At 37.6% G+C, this 18,260-nt stretch overlaps 1 protein-coding gene across 5 annotated transcripts in view; it reads left to right on the top strand.

Annotated features, from left to right (window-relative positions):
* LOC148947329 (uncharacterized) overlaps positions 1–18,260 on the top strand; it is a 58,617-nt gene extending 40,357 nt beyond the window's left edge. For 4 of the 5 annotated variants that reach the window (XM_089097016.1, XM_089097019.1, XM_089097020.1 and 1 more), the window contains exons 4-5: positions 5,569–5,715; positions 12,880–13,112. In XM_089097016.1, coding sequence (XP_088953142.1) covers positions 5,569–5,715; positions 12,880–13,026 — 294 coding nt within the window. In that variant the 3' untranslated portion in view covers positions 13,027–13,112. Of the gene's footprint in view, positions 1–5,568; positions 5,716–12,879; positions 13,113–17,996 lie in introns of those variants that run through there. The other variant, XM_089097017.1, reaches the window with a different exon arrangement.

Here is an 18,260-nt window from a genome sequence, read left to right on the forward strand (position 1 = left end):
CATTTTCAACTAGAAATAAGGAACATCGTTAAAAACTAAGACGGATGGACATTATCCCGTATATGAAGTTAGCTACCCCCTCCGAAATACCTTGTTCTTTATGTTAGACTTTGACTTTTCATTCCCAATTAAATTAAAAAATAAGCATTTTCAACTAGAAATAAGGAGCATCGTTAAAAACTAAGACAAATGGAAATTATCCCGTATATGAGGTGAGCTACCCCCTCCAAAATATCTTGTTCTTTATGTTAGAGTTTGACTTTTCATTCGCAATTAAATTAAAAAATAAGCATTTTCAACTAGAAATAAGGAGCATCGTTAAAAAAAACTAAGACGAATGGTAATTATCTTCGATTCTGAGCATTTTTGTCTCCCCTCCAAAATTGACCCCCCCCCCTCCCCTGCTCTCATAAATGGGGGAACGAAGGGCCTCTGAGCCTTCCCCTTGAGGCAGATCCCGTTTATTTTTGATTCTGAGTATTTTTGGTTTTCCCTCCAAAATTTACCCCTCCCCCCTCCCCTGCCCTCAGAAATGGGGGAAGGAAGGGCCTCTGAGCCTTCGCCTTGAGGCAGATCCCGTTTATTTTCGATTCTGAGTATTTTTGGTTTTCCCTCCAAAATTTACCCCCCCTCCCCTGCCCACAGAAAAGGGGGAACGAAGGGAACGTTAAACTATTTTAAATTGACAACACTGTCCAAACATCACATGTGTATTATACAGTACACAATCACCCCATTTCACCCAAAACGCTTTTCAGCCATTTCTTGTTAATTTTTTTTATTTCTAAACTATTTTAAATTGACAACACATTGAAGTATTTGCAAATTGGGTGTTTGACAGCTTTCCCTAAAAAACCATTCCTAAATACGCAATTTGACTATCTTTTTTGCAATTTTTAGGAACATGTGGGGGATCCCCGCTCGTAATTGCTAATCACCTTAACCCTTTTTCCCCATCGTCAAGTACATGCCCCAAAAATATTTTATTCAGAGATTTCATGTTAAAAAATTATCTTATCACTAATTACCCCTTTTTTGCAAATGTCAATCAACGCCAAGGAACGTAATTTCCCCGAACACATCAAACTGTTTCCAAGGCAGATTATCTTTTTAAAATGTTCACGCGTAAGTGTAATGTCTCAGGCATGGGTTGCCAAATAACTAGTCTGGTAATCTGCCATGGAAAGGTGCCATGGAATGTGGAATTCCTATACACGCAAGCAAATAACATGGAGATTGCTATACACGCAAGCAAAATGGTACTTAGATCTCTACTCGCATGCCTGAAGCGAAGACACAGCACAAGTAGGCCTCTCTGATGCCGGAACATTCTCCCACTTGATGCGCCATAGCTCTTGCTTCAGACAGTCTGGTTCGGGAAGAATATCGCCATACAATTCAGCCAATGACACCAGGTTTAATGTGTTAAGATCGACAGAAACAATTTTGGCAGGAGAAAGGACGCTGAGGTTTGATAGATTTGGCAGTTTCTGGTGAAGCACAAATCGTTGTTTCAGCTCGGAAGTGAAGTGGTCCAGGAAAGGTATAAAGAGTGAAGTTCTATAGTGGTTGAGAAGGTCTGGATCGTCTGCGTGCATACTCCGGCCACCTCTCGTCCTTGGACGAGTCATCTCCGGTCCTAAGTCACTGGCAAAACGCTGAGCTTCATCTGAAACAGACGTGAAAGCAGTAGCAGCATTTCCATGCATTTCCTTTGTTTTTGAAAGGACAGTTTCCACGTGCCTGCATGCAGCTGCCAAATCTCAGTCAACTGACTGAAGAGTCTTGCACAGTGGAAGCGTAAGCCAGAAAAGCTCATTGCCCACATGGAGACACACAACAAATTGCGACTGGTTCATCGTGTCCAGCAACTGCGCCGCTTTTGCAGAAGTTTCTGCATGTCCGTTCTCTTCAAGAACTTCCAGGGATCGCAGGATTGGTCGGTACAGCTCAAGAAATTGAACTGAACTGACAATCTTGCACTCTCTTATACCATACCTCGAGCGCCCATTAATCCTAATTTACTATGCAAGGTCAGGTGAACATGGGGTTACCTAATTGCGTAAGCTGATCAGAGCGCATATTATTAACCCTAATTTACCGTGCAATGTCATGTGAACATGGGGTTACCTAATTGCGTAAGCTGATCAGAGCACATATTATTAACCCTAATTTACTATGCAAGGTCAGGTGAACATGGGGTTACCTACGGTTACCTAATTGCGTAAGCTGATCAGAATCGTTTACCCACAAAATACAATAGAATTTAGTGTGGGAGCATATTTTTTTTCTGGTAAGGTTTTGTCCTTACATGTATTTTTTAGACTAATTTTCGACTCGTCCAAAAATTTGGGGGGGGGGGGGTCCAACCGGGTAACCCCCCCCCTCTGGATACGGCCTTGTAGTTTATATACAAAATAAAATAAAACTACATATTGTTAAATTCTCTAATTCCTTTCAAAGCAAAAGCGGAATCTAGCCTCTTTGACCTTCTTGGATTCGGTTCATTAGCATTCAATGATATAACAATTGGACAGAGGTGAACTACATTGGGTTAATCGAAGTTTACTCTGTCAGATTTTGATAAATTATCGTAGATAGAATTTAGCCCAAATTCACCTGTGTCACGATTCAAAGCAATATTCTTGAATAAGATTTTCTTTATTTCAAGAGTTTCACGAAAATTTTGCTTTAAACCCTGATCCCTAGAAATCAAAGAGACATTATCGAACAAAATAAAATGGTCTGGAAAATTGAAAATATGTTCTGAAAGGGCTGAAGTAAAATCTTCAGACTTAGAATCTTGCTTTAAAGCTGAAGAAATAAAAACTTTATGCTGTAACAATTTCATTTTCAAATTCTGGTTAGTACGTCCCACATATGAGCTTCCGCAAGTACATGGGATCTGATACCCCAATTAAGTTAGATCCAACTTTGTTACCCCAATAAAGTTAAATCCTTCCCAGAATTTAGAAAACTACCCAAAGTATTATTACTCTTTAAAGCTATCTTTAGACCATTACTCTTTAAAATTCTTTTAAGTTTTTCACTTAGCCCGGGTACATATGGTAAGGAGCAGAAAACATCCTTCTCCCTAGTTGTTTCCAAGACTTCCTTAGAAATCTCTAGAAACCTTTTTCTTCTTTTTGGAAAAGGCTGGTTAATTAACCACTCTGGATACATGTTACTTATTAGTATTTTTCTTAGAAAAGACAACTCCTCAAAAAATGTTGAAAAGAAAATACTAAAGATCCTGTCAGTTAAAGAAATGATCAAGCCAATTTTTACTTGGTGAGCGTGACCGGAACTATAAGATGAAAATCTATTGTTATTTGTCGGCTTTCTGTGAATTTTAAAATCCAGACTATTTTCAATTTTTGGGAAAAGGAAGTTTCCCATTCTCTTTCAATTTAACAGTAAACTTTAAATCCCCCCCCCCCCAAACAATTAAGATGTTCCAAAAATCCTTTTAATTCCTCCTCCCCATAGTCCCATACTTAAATTATGTCATCCATATACCGGCCCCAAAAAATATGTTTTAAAAAATATTAACCTAACGCAATTGTTTCAATATTCTCCACAAAAATATTAGCTAATAAAGGAGATAAAGGGACCCCAACCGGCAAACTATTTATTTGTTCGAGAAGTTCTATTCCCAATTGAAAAAAAAAATAAGAAAAGTTATTACAAAACCTTACTAAATACATAATTACAGAAACTTTAAAATCTGTTTTGCCATTAATCAAGTCCAAATTTCTTAACACCTTCCTTTCTAGAAGAGTTTTGGCTACTTCTACATCAATATTTGTGCACATTGATATAATGTCGAAGCTTGAAAGCAAGGAAATTGAAGAAATTTCTACTTTTTTCAGGTTTTAAACCAAATTCTGAGAATTCTTAATATATCTAATTTATGTATACAAAAGGGGTTTACAGATTGACGCTAACTACTTGCTCAAAACACTTGTTGATGGCCTTGTACTTGATAAAATTGGTCGCAATGGTAGGTTAGGCTTATGAATTTTGGGAAGTCAATATAATTTAGGGCACAAGGAACTGTGTGGAAGGCATTTCTAATAAAGTTGAGGTGTAATTTTTCCTTTTTCCTTTAAACACTTTAATTCGTTCTTAAACTTATTTGTAAAAGAATCAATTGAATTATGCGATAGCTTTTTTTGTGTGTTTGCATCTTGTAGTAACCTTATTGATTTTGATTCGTAATCCTCAATATTCATGACAACTAAAGTGTTATTCTAATCTGCTATTGTAATGGTAATTGACCCATCATTTTTCATGTTTTTAGATTTTTTATGTCTTTGATGGTCGTACTAGGAAATTCCGGTTTCAATACAAAATTAGAAAGGGTTTTCACGGTAGAAGCTCTTACTAAGCTAACATCTTTTATTAGGTTTGCGTTTTTATGCAAATATGTTTTTATGGAAGAGATAATGTCTTCTACGGAGACTTTATCTGGTTTAAAACAAAATTTCGGACCTTTTTCAACCACCAATTGTTCTTATATTGTTTAAGTTCGTCATTAAAAATTAACCACACCTGGTATAACAATTGACGAAGTTATTACTGCATTATTAGTTGATAATTTTGAAAACTTTTTTAGCAACCCTTCTCTTGAAAGGCAAAAGTCATGATTGAAGTGATTTTTTCCTGTTTGTTGAATAAAACAGAAGTCACTTACAATAACCCTTTTTGATATGAGATTTTCCATGGAAAGTTTATCTCTCACTATTAAAGCTCGTTTTCGACTTTTATCCTTAATAATGTGATTTAAAGTCTTGAAATGTAAGCTGCGGTATTTTTGTGAATTTCTATCACTGTTATCATCATCACTGTCTATTAAAAGGATTTTATCCCTATTTGAACTTTTATTTATCGCCATGGAAAGGCAGTGTGGTCTCCGAAATTATTTGAAGAAGATGGCTATCTCAAAATTTTGATCAGATGTATTAGATGAAAAGAGGGCGGGGAGGAGGGCTAGTTGCCCTGTGATCACTTTTGAGTCTTAAAAGGGAACTAGAACTTTCAATTTTCAATCAAATGAGCCTCCTCAAAAACTTATACGACCCACCCCTTCTATTACATCTTCATATGTTCCTGGGGCATAACTTACGACCCTTACCTCCAGGCTCTGGGGGGTTTTGTCAACCCCGGAGGTACATCATATTTGAATATGATGGCTATCGCAAAATTGCGATCGGATGCATTTGAGGAAAAGAGGACGTGGGGGAGGGTTGTTGCCTCATGTTACTTTTGACTCTTAAAAAGGGAACTAGAACTTTCAATTTCCAATCAAATGTGCCCCTCTGAAGTTTATGCGTAATATATAAAAATATAAGTAATATATAAAAATATATTTTCATATATTTATAATAATGTATATATTATGTATATATTATATATATATATATATATATAGACATGTATTTATATGAGTGTGTGCAATTATATAAGTTTTTCTGATCCTTATTCGATCATAATCTTCTCCTTCTACTGTACATGCTATTTTTGTCGCAGCCCAAATTTTACTGATATTTTTCTGTTTGTTTCCAGAGAAGACTTGCAGATGGCGAGTCTATACACGGGGATGAGTTAGAAACCTGGTTTCATGAAAGATGCCTCTACTGGGCTCCAAATATCTATATGCTAGCTGGAAAGATTGTTGGAATTGAACTTGTTATCCGAGAACTACAAAATTCTGTATGTATCGTCTTGAATATAGGGTATCATGCCAAATTTAATTCATGCAAAAACCCTCAAATGATACGTAAAGAAGAAGCAACTGCGAAAAAGTCCCCGTATCTTCCAACCGTTGTCCAAACAGTCAGTGGCGTAAATTCAGAAAAATTCTGGGGGGGGGGGGGCAAACTTCAAAGAATTTTGCCACCTCACGGAAGAAAATTTGCAAATTTTCACTTTAACTTTGTGAGGAAAGTACAAAACTATGCTGATTATATTCTGTTAAAAAAAAAAGTAAAAAAAAGAAAAAAGTTTGAATTGGTGAAAGTTTCTAATTCAGAGCGAGTGAATTGCTTGGAAAGAGCATTTCCTGCCGCTAAGTAGCGGATATTTTTGAAATATTATTAAAAACTGTATTATCCCTTATATTGGACCTCTTGGACTCCTTTTTAGGGAAGCAAATTACTTAAAAACAAATATTATGCTGTGAAGGGTCTAAGCCAAAAAAGAAAATTTAGAATTAGGAAATGTCATTTTGTTTTGTTAAGAATTGAATTGAGGGAAGGCCTAGAACAGGGTTTTCTGGCGCGTACCGCAGTGGTGGAAATGAAAAAGAACCTGGGGAGGGGCAAATTCCATGTCTCAAAAGGCAGCCTCAAGTGGGTTGAATTAGCAAAAATTCAATGGAGGGGGAAATCAAGCCAAATTAAGCGGTAGCGAACTTAAAATTCTTTGGATAACAAACTTTAGAAAACACATCGATATATAAAAATTCAAGTAAATACACACACTTGAACAAATAAATAATAAATTTGTTTGAATCACGACTGAAGGGTCCAAAGAAAGCCACTATTCTAATGGGAAGCGTAGTTGCTTCAGGAACGCACATTTGTTTAAGGCAATGTTATTATCTATCTTTTTCGCTTTTTCCGGCTGGGTTGCTATAAGTAACAAATCGCTAAGTCGCTCATCAGTCATGGTTGTTCTGAGATATGTCTTAACCCTCTTAAGCGTTGAAAAAAATATCTCGTTAGAGGCAGTTGAAACGGGGAGCGTCAAAGCAATTTCGAAAGCTTCCGAGATGACGGCAAAGGCGTCTTTGTTCATGTAGAGGTAGGCAAGAGCTTTTGATGGGCATTCTGGTTTCATCCTTTGTAAATAAGATTTTGCCAAGGCTATCTCTGACTCAAACTTCAACTCGTTTACTAATAACGTAGGAAAGTCACGTACAAAGTCTTGTATTAGACGTGCATCCAGGAACTTCGGTGAATTTGGCTCAAACGCTTCTAAGCCTTGGATTACTGAGGAGTTTTCACCAAACCTTTGTCTCAGCTCCGAAGTTACTCGGTCGACTATGAAGTATAAAATGTCCGACCTATAAGTTTGAAAAATGTCACGATCCTCTTCTGTTCGATTTCTTGCTCTGGCACCAACAGTGGGTTCAACATAAAAATCAAAAAGGCGTCTGCTTATAGCAATGGAGCGCCTAGGCTGTTGTATTTGAATTGAGAGCTGCTCGCATAAGCTCTTCGTTACTTCGACCATATTAAAACTACGCTTTTCAGATCGGAGCTCTAGAACCTGTTGTTGAACTGCTTGAAGCAGAGAATTTACGCCTGAAAGAAAGAGGCCTTTGGACTGGAGTTGTCGGGATGCAATATCTATCGGACCAAGGATACTGCTCATTATTTCAAGAATGAGCAAGAATTTGGCATCAATTGTTGCCAGCAACCCAGAAGCTTCAGAACGGTCCTCTGTTGAATTGGCTTCATCCGAAATAACCCTTAGTGTTTCGAGAATAGCACCTAAACTTATCCGGATCTTCTGAATTGATGAAAACCAATAGCACCATCTAGTGTCGGCTAGCCGTTCGAGCTCAATCTTCTTTTCTCCGCGTTCTTGTTGGGTTCGAAGGAAAAGTTCGTGACGTGGTGCACTTCGGCTGAGAGACATATAATGCCTGAATGCAAAAAAAGAAGTTTCTAACCTCCGGACAAGAAGCTATTGACTGCACAAGCACAAGATTTAGGTGATGGGCGTGACAATGAATATACCTAGCTTGTGGTGCAAATCCTTTAAGAATAGCCTGAACACCATTACATGCGCCGCTCATGACGCTCGCACCATCATAGCATTGAGCCACACAGGTGCTCCAATCCAGTTCGTGCTTTTCAACAAAATCCTTGATTGCATTAGCAAGGGATGCTGCATCTAATTGTTCAAGATGTTTACTTCCGAATGTCTCCTCGTGGATGATAGCATTGCTATCAATAAACCGAATAATTAAACCAAGCTGCTCTTTTTTCGACAGATCTTCCGTTTCATCTGCGCATATTGCCCAATATTTCTTAATAGAGCATCTTGTTTGTTCTCGCAAGAAGTCAGCCAGTATGCTTATAAGACTATTTCGGTAGTCGGGACTCAAATAGCTTCCATACCGACGTTTTAGTTTTTGCTGAAGATCCGGGTTTCCCTCTGTCATCATTTCTAGTATTTCTATAAAATTACCTCGATTGTGTGAGTCGTCATGTTCATCATGACGTTGAAATGGGAGCCCTTGGCATGATAGGCCACAAGCCACTTTCGCAAGTGTGACTATATGCAGGCAATTTTCCGCTATGGCTTCCTTCCGATTTGAATAGAGAGTTGCAGCTATTGACTCAGATGTGCCACACTCAATTACTTTATATTTGGTCCAGCTACGATTTGCTTCGTTATGAGCTTTCTGAAGCCTCGTGTTTTTCAATCCTTTCGAATAGCTTTTTCCAGTTATTCATTCCTGTGTCGACAAACACTACATTATCAGAAGTACTTCCATGATTTCTTGTTAAGGAAAAGTGCCGACAGCAAATGGCGTCTTCTTTAATAGAATATTCTACCCATGGTTTTTTCTCATAGACTTTTCCAGAAAAACGACGACCGTTTGTTTTGGGGTATACGGCTAGCTTTGGTTGGTTGGGTGCCTCCCTCTTATGGTGGGAGATGTCAAGATTGCCCCTCAATATCGTATCCGATGCATCGGCTACACTTCCACCCTAGAAAAAAAATCCAGTGCTTTCGCTTTTAAACGTTTTAACTTTATTCAGAGGCCAATAGCTCTGAAAGAGTTGTTCCCTCAAATAGGTGTCTAGGAGACATAAGGAATAATAGACTTTCTTAGTGAAATATTTCTAGAATTTCCAACGCTCCGCAGCAAAAAATACTGTTTTCAAGCCATTTACTTCCATTTATACAGAAACTTTCGCCACTCTAAACCTTTTTTACGTCGGTACAGTTTTGGTTTTGTTGGAAAACTTTCGTCGTGCTCGCCCCCCCCAAAAAAAGTGATAGTGACGCGCCTACTCCTAGCTTCTAATTAGCTTTTCTGCTACCGTTTAGTGTTACGCATTGGCATTTTGCCCTTAATAGTTTTCGTTTTTGTTATTTCATGATTAATAACGGGATGATCTATTAAATAGGGTGCTTTTTCTCTCATTTATAATAATAGCTTTATTTCCGCCAAAATTGACGATAGCATACAAATATCTTTCGCCTGATCATCTAATACGCTCTAGCATCTTTTGCATGGTTAAGCGCCTCCAAATGCTCAAATTCTCAGTTTTTAGAATTCGGTAAAATAGTCTAAGCTAGTAAACTGAAATTTAAAAGGTTTATATCGTTTTTTGTCAGTTTAACTACGAGTAGAATTTCCTAGATTAAACGATAACATAATCCGAATAAGAAACTTAGCAACTCTATACAACAAAATTCTCGTACTTATCTAGCTTATCAGCAAAATCTAGGAGGGCAAGTCGTAAATTTTGTTTTGGATAAAGCACGCTGACGTGAAGCGAATGCCTCGCAATAACAGCCGACTTAACTTTAAAAAGTAGAATTTTGTCACGAAGCAGCAATTTTTATTTATACTAAATCTGTCAATTCAAATGTATTTTAGCTCTCTTTCATTCCCTTTTTGTGCCATACCCAGTTTCAAGGGTGAGAATATAACAAGAGGTATAAATAATGGTGAGCGGCCGCCTAGCAAAAATGGCTGGGCCTTAGGAAAGCATTTAATGCTCTTTCATTCTCTTAAGCCCTTCCAAAACTCGTTGCCATAAATTATGCCTGATAAATCAGACTGTAGTCCCTGTAGTCATCTCTGAAGTCCTAGCCTGTCCCCCCCTCCTTTAATGACACCTCTATATCTATAATTGTTTGTTATATGCTCGGTTATATGATTTTCCCCACAAAATTTGCGATTTATACATTAATCCAAAGTTGTAGCGTGAAATTAAGATCTTACTTCTGTAGGCTAAACTTTAGTTCGAATGGAATTTCTTGCATGAAGTAAAGGCTATAAGTTTATATTAGTCAAACCATAAATGGCAAAATTACACACCTGACTTGGGCCAGCTTCTGTTGCTGCCTCGGTTGCTGCTACACTATCCACCAACTTAGCTTTTTTAGCCGGTTGACTAGGTTTAAAAATATCGATTATTTTTCTCTGACTCATCGCACACTCTTATTCAACAAATGAATTCATTCAATACTATCTTTACTTGACAATGCTGGAGAAAACACGAGGCTCCGGGTTACGCGTCATTTCGTATAAGATTTTGTATTCGATAAAATTTGTATTTTTTGTTCGGATGAAGGATAAATAAGGGTATAATTTAAAAAAATCTGGGGGGGGGGGGCAAAATCAGGTCTGGGGGGGGGGCAAAACGAGGTCTGGGGGGGCAACTGCCCCCCCCCCTGCCCCATAGCAATTTACGCCCCTGCAAACAGTATGAGTAACTTACATGTTACCCATTCTGTTTGGCCTATTCTTTTAAAAACTTCTGAAAAATAAACTTTTTCATAAACAACAGTTCGTATTAATTTAATTCCTGTCTTTATTCGTAAAACATGAATTTATTTCATGTGCGTATTTTGCTATTGGGCAGGGGGGCAACTGTCCCTTCCAGATCCCTGTTTTTCTTACGCATTTTGGCAAAAAAAGAAAGAAAAAAATGCCTCTTAATTGTTTGATCAGTACATAGGACCAAAGTTTAGATATAGTACTGTAGTCCAGAAGTGGTCTTAGCCGAAATTAGGCTTGGCTTGGGAATGGCTTCTGTTGTTGTCATGCATGAATTCATAGATATGGTAGTATAAAATATTTGTAGGAAAAATATTGTTATATAGAGCTATGTAACTCAAAGAAACATAACTTTATTTGTTTATTTTGGCGTATTTTGAAAAAAAAGAAATCTCTTTTAATTTTTTTGTCAGGTGGATGTGCGTTGACATTATGCATACTTCAAAAATTACAAATATTGGAAAGGTATGAAAAACAAGCCTAGACCTAGACTATAGAACAACGTAGACTCATAAAATATCTGTCTATACTAAATATCTACTATGAATACTAGCATAATTTCAGAATACGAAATCAAACATCCCAGTTCTGATTTTAATTGACCGTGACCTTCAAGTAGAAAAAGGTAATTATTAAATTATTCTAACGTTTATTATTGAATAATATTCCTAAATAGCACATTCGTATTAAACACAAAATTAATTCTTTAATTCATCTCACTAAAGTAGATTATTTAGTTAATTGATGAAAAATCAATTGTTACTAAAAATAATTAATGTCACTATGGGTCTCAGTTCGATTCTCTCGAAGATTTGGGTACATGGAATGAACAAACTACATTTTGCCTATTTTAGATCGTCAACAGAAGTTGAAAAGGAGTGTGTATGTGTGCGAAATTGATATTTCTAAGCTGTTTGAACTTGAAAAATCTGTTATCATGGTTAGATGTGGCCCCAATGAGATTAGCCATCAATTCGCTTCCATGATAACTTCTGGTCTCTTTCAGTCCTTTAACCAAACTAACAGTGTTAGCCCCACAATCCTTTTTAAATCTCCTTGGTTAAAATTCGCAGGTCTTCCGTTTGGCTCAACTACTACAATCACTAAATCACTTGCAACCCCAGTACTGAAAGAAAAGCCGAGAAAACCTTATGGGCTCACTGATCATGCATAAAAGTCTAGTTTCAGAAGATGACCCTGTGTAGCCTCTACAATGCTCTCTTTACCCCACATATTGGTTTCCTTGCCCCGCTTTACCACCACTACTACTAACAACTCACAGCAGCACCTAGCCACCTGAGGCCAACACAGCTACGCACTTTCCTCCCCCATCCCAATCTATTCAAAGCCTCCCTTTTTACACCCTCCAACGAAGTTCCTTTGCCCCGCTTTGGAACTTTATAACCCATTCTAATTTACAGTTACTGATCAGTTACTGAGCTGTACAGTTACAGATCGTCCTTTTTCTGTTTCTGCAAGTATTTTCATCAAGTGCCAATTTGGACTAGATTTCGATATACTAAGAGACTACGAGTCGATACGGAGTTTTTTGCATCTCTTTGAAAATGGACCAGTCGACAAATAGATTTCGCAAGTGTCACGAAATAATTGTGATCTTTGTACTTAATTGCGTAGTTTAAGCAGTTGAATTTTGTAATATCCTTGTGAGTGTTTTTATTGTTAGTCTTTTCGCTTTTCTCCTTTACTTTTACACCTTGCACATTTCATTTCTTACAGAGGGCTGGAATAAATTGTCTATCATTTTTATTATTCATGAAAAATAAAACTCCTCGCACATAATGATACAATTCAAAAAGAGGGGGTCACCAGAAGATTATCCTTGGCGAGGGAGTCTGTATTTGGGGTAAATTGCTTTAGGAGTATGCGAAAAGGAGGAATGTTTGTCAAATTAATCACCCAATCACATCGCTATGTAAGAACGTACGTGATCAGCTGAAAGTAAACTGATTTTTGATTCGTTACTAAAGTATCCCTGATCAACTACAAACAAGACTATGCACTTGCTCAATCAGTAGTATGGTGATATCAGTAATTCGTTGGATTTAGTTTGAATTAGCTTTAATGAAATCATCATGACTAGCTAGGCGAGGAGTAGCGTTAGAATGCAACAGCAGGAAAGTGGCTATTCTCAATTTGAACTCTAGGGGCAATAATCCCGACGGTATATATTTTTAATTTATATTTAATAATTTAGTTTATTCAATCTATCATCCCAAGATAAGGGTAAAAAATTAATAAATAGTTTTGTCCTCCTATAAATAGAAACAATACAATTGTCCTTTTAATTCAAAGTTGAAAAAAAAGTCATCACTTTTTTTTTCTAGGCTTGTAACCACTGTCACATAGAAGGGGCCACAATTGCATGTTATAAAAGAGGATGTGAGAATCGATGCCACTTCCCATGTGCCATTGGCAAATGGCAGCTTATCGAACACTCGCACAGATGTTACTGTCCACGCCACCTCCTTTAGACTTGCGATTTACCGAAGTTAAATTGTATCATAAGAATATATTGCTGGTAATAAATGATATTCATTATATAAGTAAAAGGATGTGGTACTCATGTTTTGCCAGAACTTTTAAGTAGTTGAAAGTGCCGTCGATCAAATTCAAAACACATTTAACGGAAAACAAAAGTTTTCTGTTTGATGTGCTATGTTGTCGCTGTCGCAGCAGGCCGCGGCCTACCTAAAATTTTTATAGTCCTGAGATCATAATTATCTCGGCAATTATTTTTCGGCAATTGTTGCCAAAAACTGTTTGCTAAAAGGCTCTAAAAGAAGCATCAGAACGGGAATGTATGTTCAATAACAACCTGATCCTTCTGATGTATATTCTCTTGCTGACCCTCACTTTGCAAAAAGTTTTTGGCAATTATCCCATAAATGTGAAAATGTCCAATGCGACCGTTAGGCGTGGCAGTAACAGTATATGGTCATAGACCCTGATTTATCGATTGATGACATCTCGATAACGCTAAATTCGCGCAACCTCTTCACTTCAAAGTTAATAGCTCTATTTGTAGGTTATTTTTCATGAAATGTATTTAGGCTTGAATGGGTTGTTTTATAATGAAAGGGATGATCTTAGTATATGGATTGAAGGTAAGGTTAAAGTTATTTCAATTGAAATTGAATTTGATGGGAGAAAAAATTTAATTAGTATGGTGTATAAGCCGCCCAGTGCTCACCTGGAGGATTTTATGGGGGGTATGAATCAGCTGATTTCAAAGGTACCGGCTGGAGCTAGTCATATTGTTATGGGTGATTTTCATTTTAACCTGCTTGATTTGTCTCATCACATTGTTGATTTTTTAAATTTTTTGATATCGAATGATCTATACCCGCTTGTGAGTGCATCCAAGAGGATTACTGGACAGAATGCGACACTAATTGATAATATTTTCGTTCGTTCTGCCGATTTGAAGCTTTGTTATGCTGATATTGTGGCTTTTCATGGTTCTGACCATCTTCCATTGGTGAGCGTTATGAAGTGTCAGTTGCGCAGATCAAAGACAAAGAAAATAAAGACAAGGTTAATAAAAAAAGGGAATCTTCAAAAGTTTGTGGAGGGGATTAGTATTATCGATGGGATCCCTGTGTTTTCTGAAGAAGAATCCCCTACGAGAGCCCTTGATAATCTAATGTCTGTTATTTTACCCATTTATGATAGCGCGTGTCCTATTAAGGTAATAAAAGTGAAGAAACAGAAACCCCGTAAGGCATGGATAACGAGTGAAATACTGGAAGAAAGAAAGCTAAGGATTGAGCTTTATCAAAGATATCTAGATGATAAAAGTGATGGTCCATATGATTTTTTAAAAAAACACCGCAATTTAGAGAACAAATTGCGTGACTAAGCTGTGGTCGAATATTATGATAGAAAGTTTTCGAATAGTAAAGGAAATATGAGAGAAACATAGAAACTGAGAAATGAAGTGACCAATGGGAATGCTGAATTTGGAAGGAATGAAGTACAACTTGAAGGGTTCGCCTCTGATGATAAGTCTGGAATTGCAAATGAATTTGGTAATTTTTTCTCCAATATTGGTATTAAAGTGCAAAATAGTGTAAAAAAAAGATGTCAACAGGTTCAAGAATAGATTATATGTGATAATAGAGGTGAGAGTTTTGAATTAACCTTTGATCCGTGTACAAGTGATGAACTGCTTAAAATAATAAAATCTCTGAAATCAAATTCTGCGGGAGTGGACGGCTTATCTCTTCGAGCGTTTAAGGCAATAATGCATTATATTCTGCCGTGTCTGCTTTTTATTATAAGCCTGTCACTTGAAAAGGGCATTTTCCCTGACCAGCTAAAAGTTGCGAAAGTGATACCACTTCATAAAGGTTGCGCTAAAAAGGAAATTGAGAGTTGGAGACCGATTTCAATCCTTCCACTGTTTTCGAAATTATTAGAAAAAGTTGTTCATAAACGTCTATATAGTTTCCTACAGGCTAATGATTTGCTGAGTGAAACCCAATTCGGATTTTGCAAAGGGTACTCGACAACGAATGCTTTGCAAGTGTGGTAAAGCTTCTAATTAAGTCAATTTGGAATTTAGTAAAAATATATTAAGACGCAAATACAAAATTTCGAAATACCACTTTTTATGAAGATAAGGAGCATATCCTACAAAGTTTTCTGCTTAACGGGAAATTGAGAAATCACCACTTCATAGCTAATTGCGTCGGTTGGGTATAGGAAGATGTGGTTGATAAAAATATATAAAAGATACATTTTATAGGAAGGGGCGGACGGATACTAACTTTATGCCGGACTGACCTCTGGTCCGTTGTTTTTAGAAATGCCTTGGAATCTTGTCGGATAATTGTAAGTGTCTAAGTATCCTATTATATATTATTGTAGTTTTCCGAGGCTTGTGGTCTACTTGGGACAGCCAGTCCCAGTATAAAATATATATATGTTATTATTGTATGTTAATTGAATAAAAGTATTGTATTATAGCCAACTTCTCTACAATCTACCTTTAGCCCCTCGAACATACCCAGCTGGTACGCCTCATTAGTCCGGTCTTAGCCTAAGGCACGCTAACAAAGTTTAATTACCTTAGGGCCATAGTTTATCTCCCCTATAAAGGGAGAAATAAAGGCATCTACGACTGCACCACCCAAATACCAGTAAAATCACATTACCACAACTGGTGGCATTGCGGATAAACTGGGTCGAGAGGGCTAGATAAAAATAATAGATTCAAATAAAATGGCTTTACCAGAGGAAAAAATGACTTCCCTATCAACGATACTTGAAATCGCAAAAATTATACCCGAATACGCGGGAATTTCATATGTGGATGAGTTTACCGAAAAATTGAAATTTTTCGACGAACTAACTGAATCGTTTGAGGATAAGGTCAAAGAGCAATGCGTTGAAGCCAGATTAAAGGGAAGCGCCCTTAAACATTTTGAGGCAATTAAGGAAAAAGAGCCCAAGGACATCAGTACTCTATTTGAATCTTTTAAAACAAGATTCATAGAAACAAGCATCTCCGAGAGGGTCAGAAGAGAGGTAGTGACATTCAATACCTCAACTAGTATCAGGGAATATGCCGACAAAATTAGAGATCTGTATGCTTAAAATCAGAGAAAGGCTGAAATGATGAGACAGTGCAAAAATTACAATTACATACTTTTACCCAGGGTTTACCCAATAGATTATTACTACTAAATTTATAATGGAAACCTGAAAATCCGGAGCGGGCTGTAATCCTTGTAGAAACAGAGGGAAAAATTTATGAGTCTATGAAAAAGTTCGATCAGATGTCAATAAATAGCACAGGAACCCAAGAAATTATGAAATATGAAAGAGGACAGAAGCGGGTGAGCTTTGAGGAGCCAAATCGTGAACCAAAAAGGCACGAGGAAGGCCAAACTCTCCCACCGTGGACTGACCCCTCCCCATTTGACGACCAATCCCATGGTATTAGATCCTTAATGACTTAGATTACCAAGTAATATGGACACCCACCGCCTCCTCCCAAGGAATATTATAGAGAAAATGGTGGCAGGTCAAGAATATACAGAAATAATAATAATAATTTAATTACCCACCATCTACAAAAAGATTATAGTGGAGCACAACAAAAAAGAAAAAGGAAACCAACTTAAAAAAAATAAAAATAAAGATACGAAACTCAAACAAATGCAGGTGAAAAACAACGTCTCATCAATCTGACTTTGAACACTGAATTGTCCCGAATGGTCGACCATTGCTTGGATGGCTCCATAAGTCCATATTTTTCCAGTCGAGAATTCCGGTATCACTTGGATATATACAATAAATATTTTACATACTTATAGTAGCACTTTCGGATTTTTTCACAGTCTGTCACTGTCAGGACATGGGATGCACTGGCAAGGTAGATTACATGTGGCTGGCAAATTGAACGATAAATTGAGGCTAGAGATTTCCTGGAGTAGCGTCCGCGATTCGGCACTACAGACCCGTAAGCACGTTTAATGGCGGTGGTTGTTTGCTTGACGATGGATTGCCTGGTTTTACCGATAAGATATCGTAGCTCAGACACTGCAGGGACTGCATGATTGCCGAGGGTCACAGATTCACTTTTAGGTGCTTGGAAGGTTAAAAAATCGCACTTTTCTATATTGACAGAGAGCCCGATAGAAAGAACGTCACTGTGGAGTCGCTTCAGGTTATCTTGTAAGTCAGCTTTCGATCTACTGAGCAGAAGGACGTCGTCAGCGTATGCAAGGTAAGACAGGTCGGTACCGTGAAGTAGAAGGGAAGGGAAGATGTGGTCCAGAATCTTGGAAATTGCATGTTTAAAAATGAGAGGACTAAGAATGCTCCCTTGTCTCCCGCCTCTTTTGATTTTGGCGGGATCTGATGTTCTATCTTTCCATTTGGCAGAAACTATTAAATTTTCGTACCAGAATTTCAATATTTTCACTATGCTCGCACTTACACCACTCAACAGTAGATCATTCATTGCTTGCATGTGGTTGACGCTGTCGAACACTTTTGAAATATCAATAGTACACATATAGAGAGGTGACTTGTTTCTCTCTGAGTCCATAAGTACGTTAGCAAGAACGCGATGAGCCTCTGGACAACCGAGACCTTTCTGGAAGCCAAGTTGATTATCCCCGAAATCTCCAGTATCCATTTCGGAGAAAATCACATACTCAAACACTTTGCTCAGGATGCAAGAGACTGTTATGGGTCTGTAAAATTTACAGTCATTGGGATCTTTTCCTTTCTTGGCGATAGAAGTGGTGACTCTTTTCAGGAAACTGTTTGGTACATAACCCCTGGTGATGCACATCTGGAAGATAAGCTGAAGGTGGGAATAGAAACTTTCAGGTAAGTGCTTGAGCTATTTTGTTGTGAGACCGTCGCCATTTGTCCCATTTTTTCCTTTGGAAAGTGCCTTTTTGACCGCGATTTTGATCTTTTCCAGGGATATGGGAACAACACAGCGCTGTCCCGAGAAGTGCGCAAGCCAGCTGATGACTTTGTTTTCATACTGGTTGGTTATGGCAAGATTCTCGTCTCCGTATATCGAAGTATAGTAAGAGTGCCAGTCATGCAGTGTCAAGGAAGTATTAGGTGCACGGTCGTCCGGTCTAATTAGACTTCGCCATGATTCCTTGTTCTCAGTGAACTGTTGCCCGATAATACGGTACTTTTTCATCTCAGCTTTGTATTTGCGTTTTGTACTCCG

Source organism: Artemia sp. Qi Xiang Cuo, chromosome 11 (genome assembly GCF_049724085.1).
Source record: "Artemia sp. Qi Xiang Cuo chromosome 11, ASM4972408v1, whole genome shotgun sequence".
Classification (NCBI taxonomy): domain Eukaryota; kingdom Metazoa; phylum Arthropoda; class Branchiopoda; order Anostraca; family Artemiidae; genus Artemia; species Artemia sp. Qi Xiang Cuo.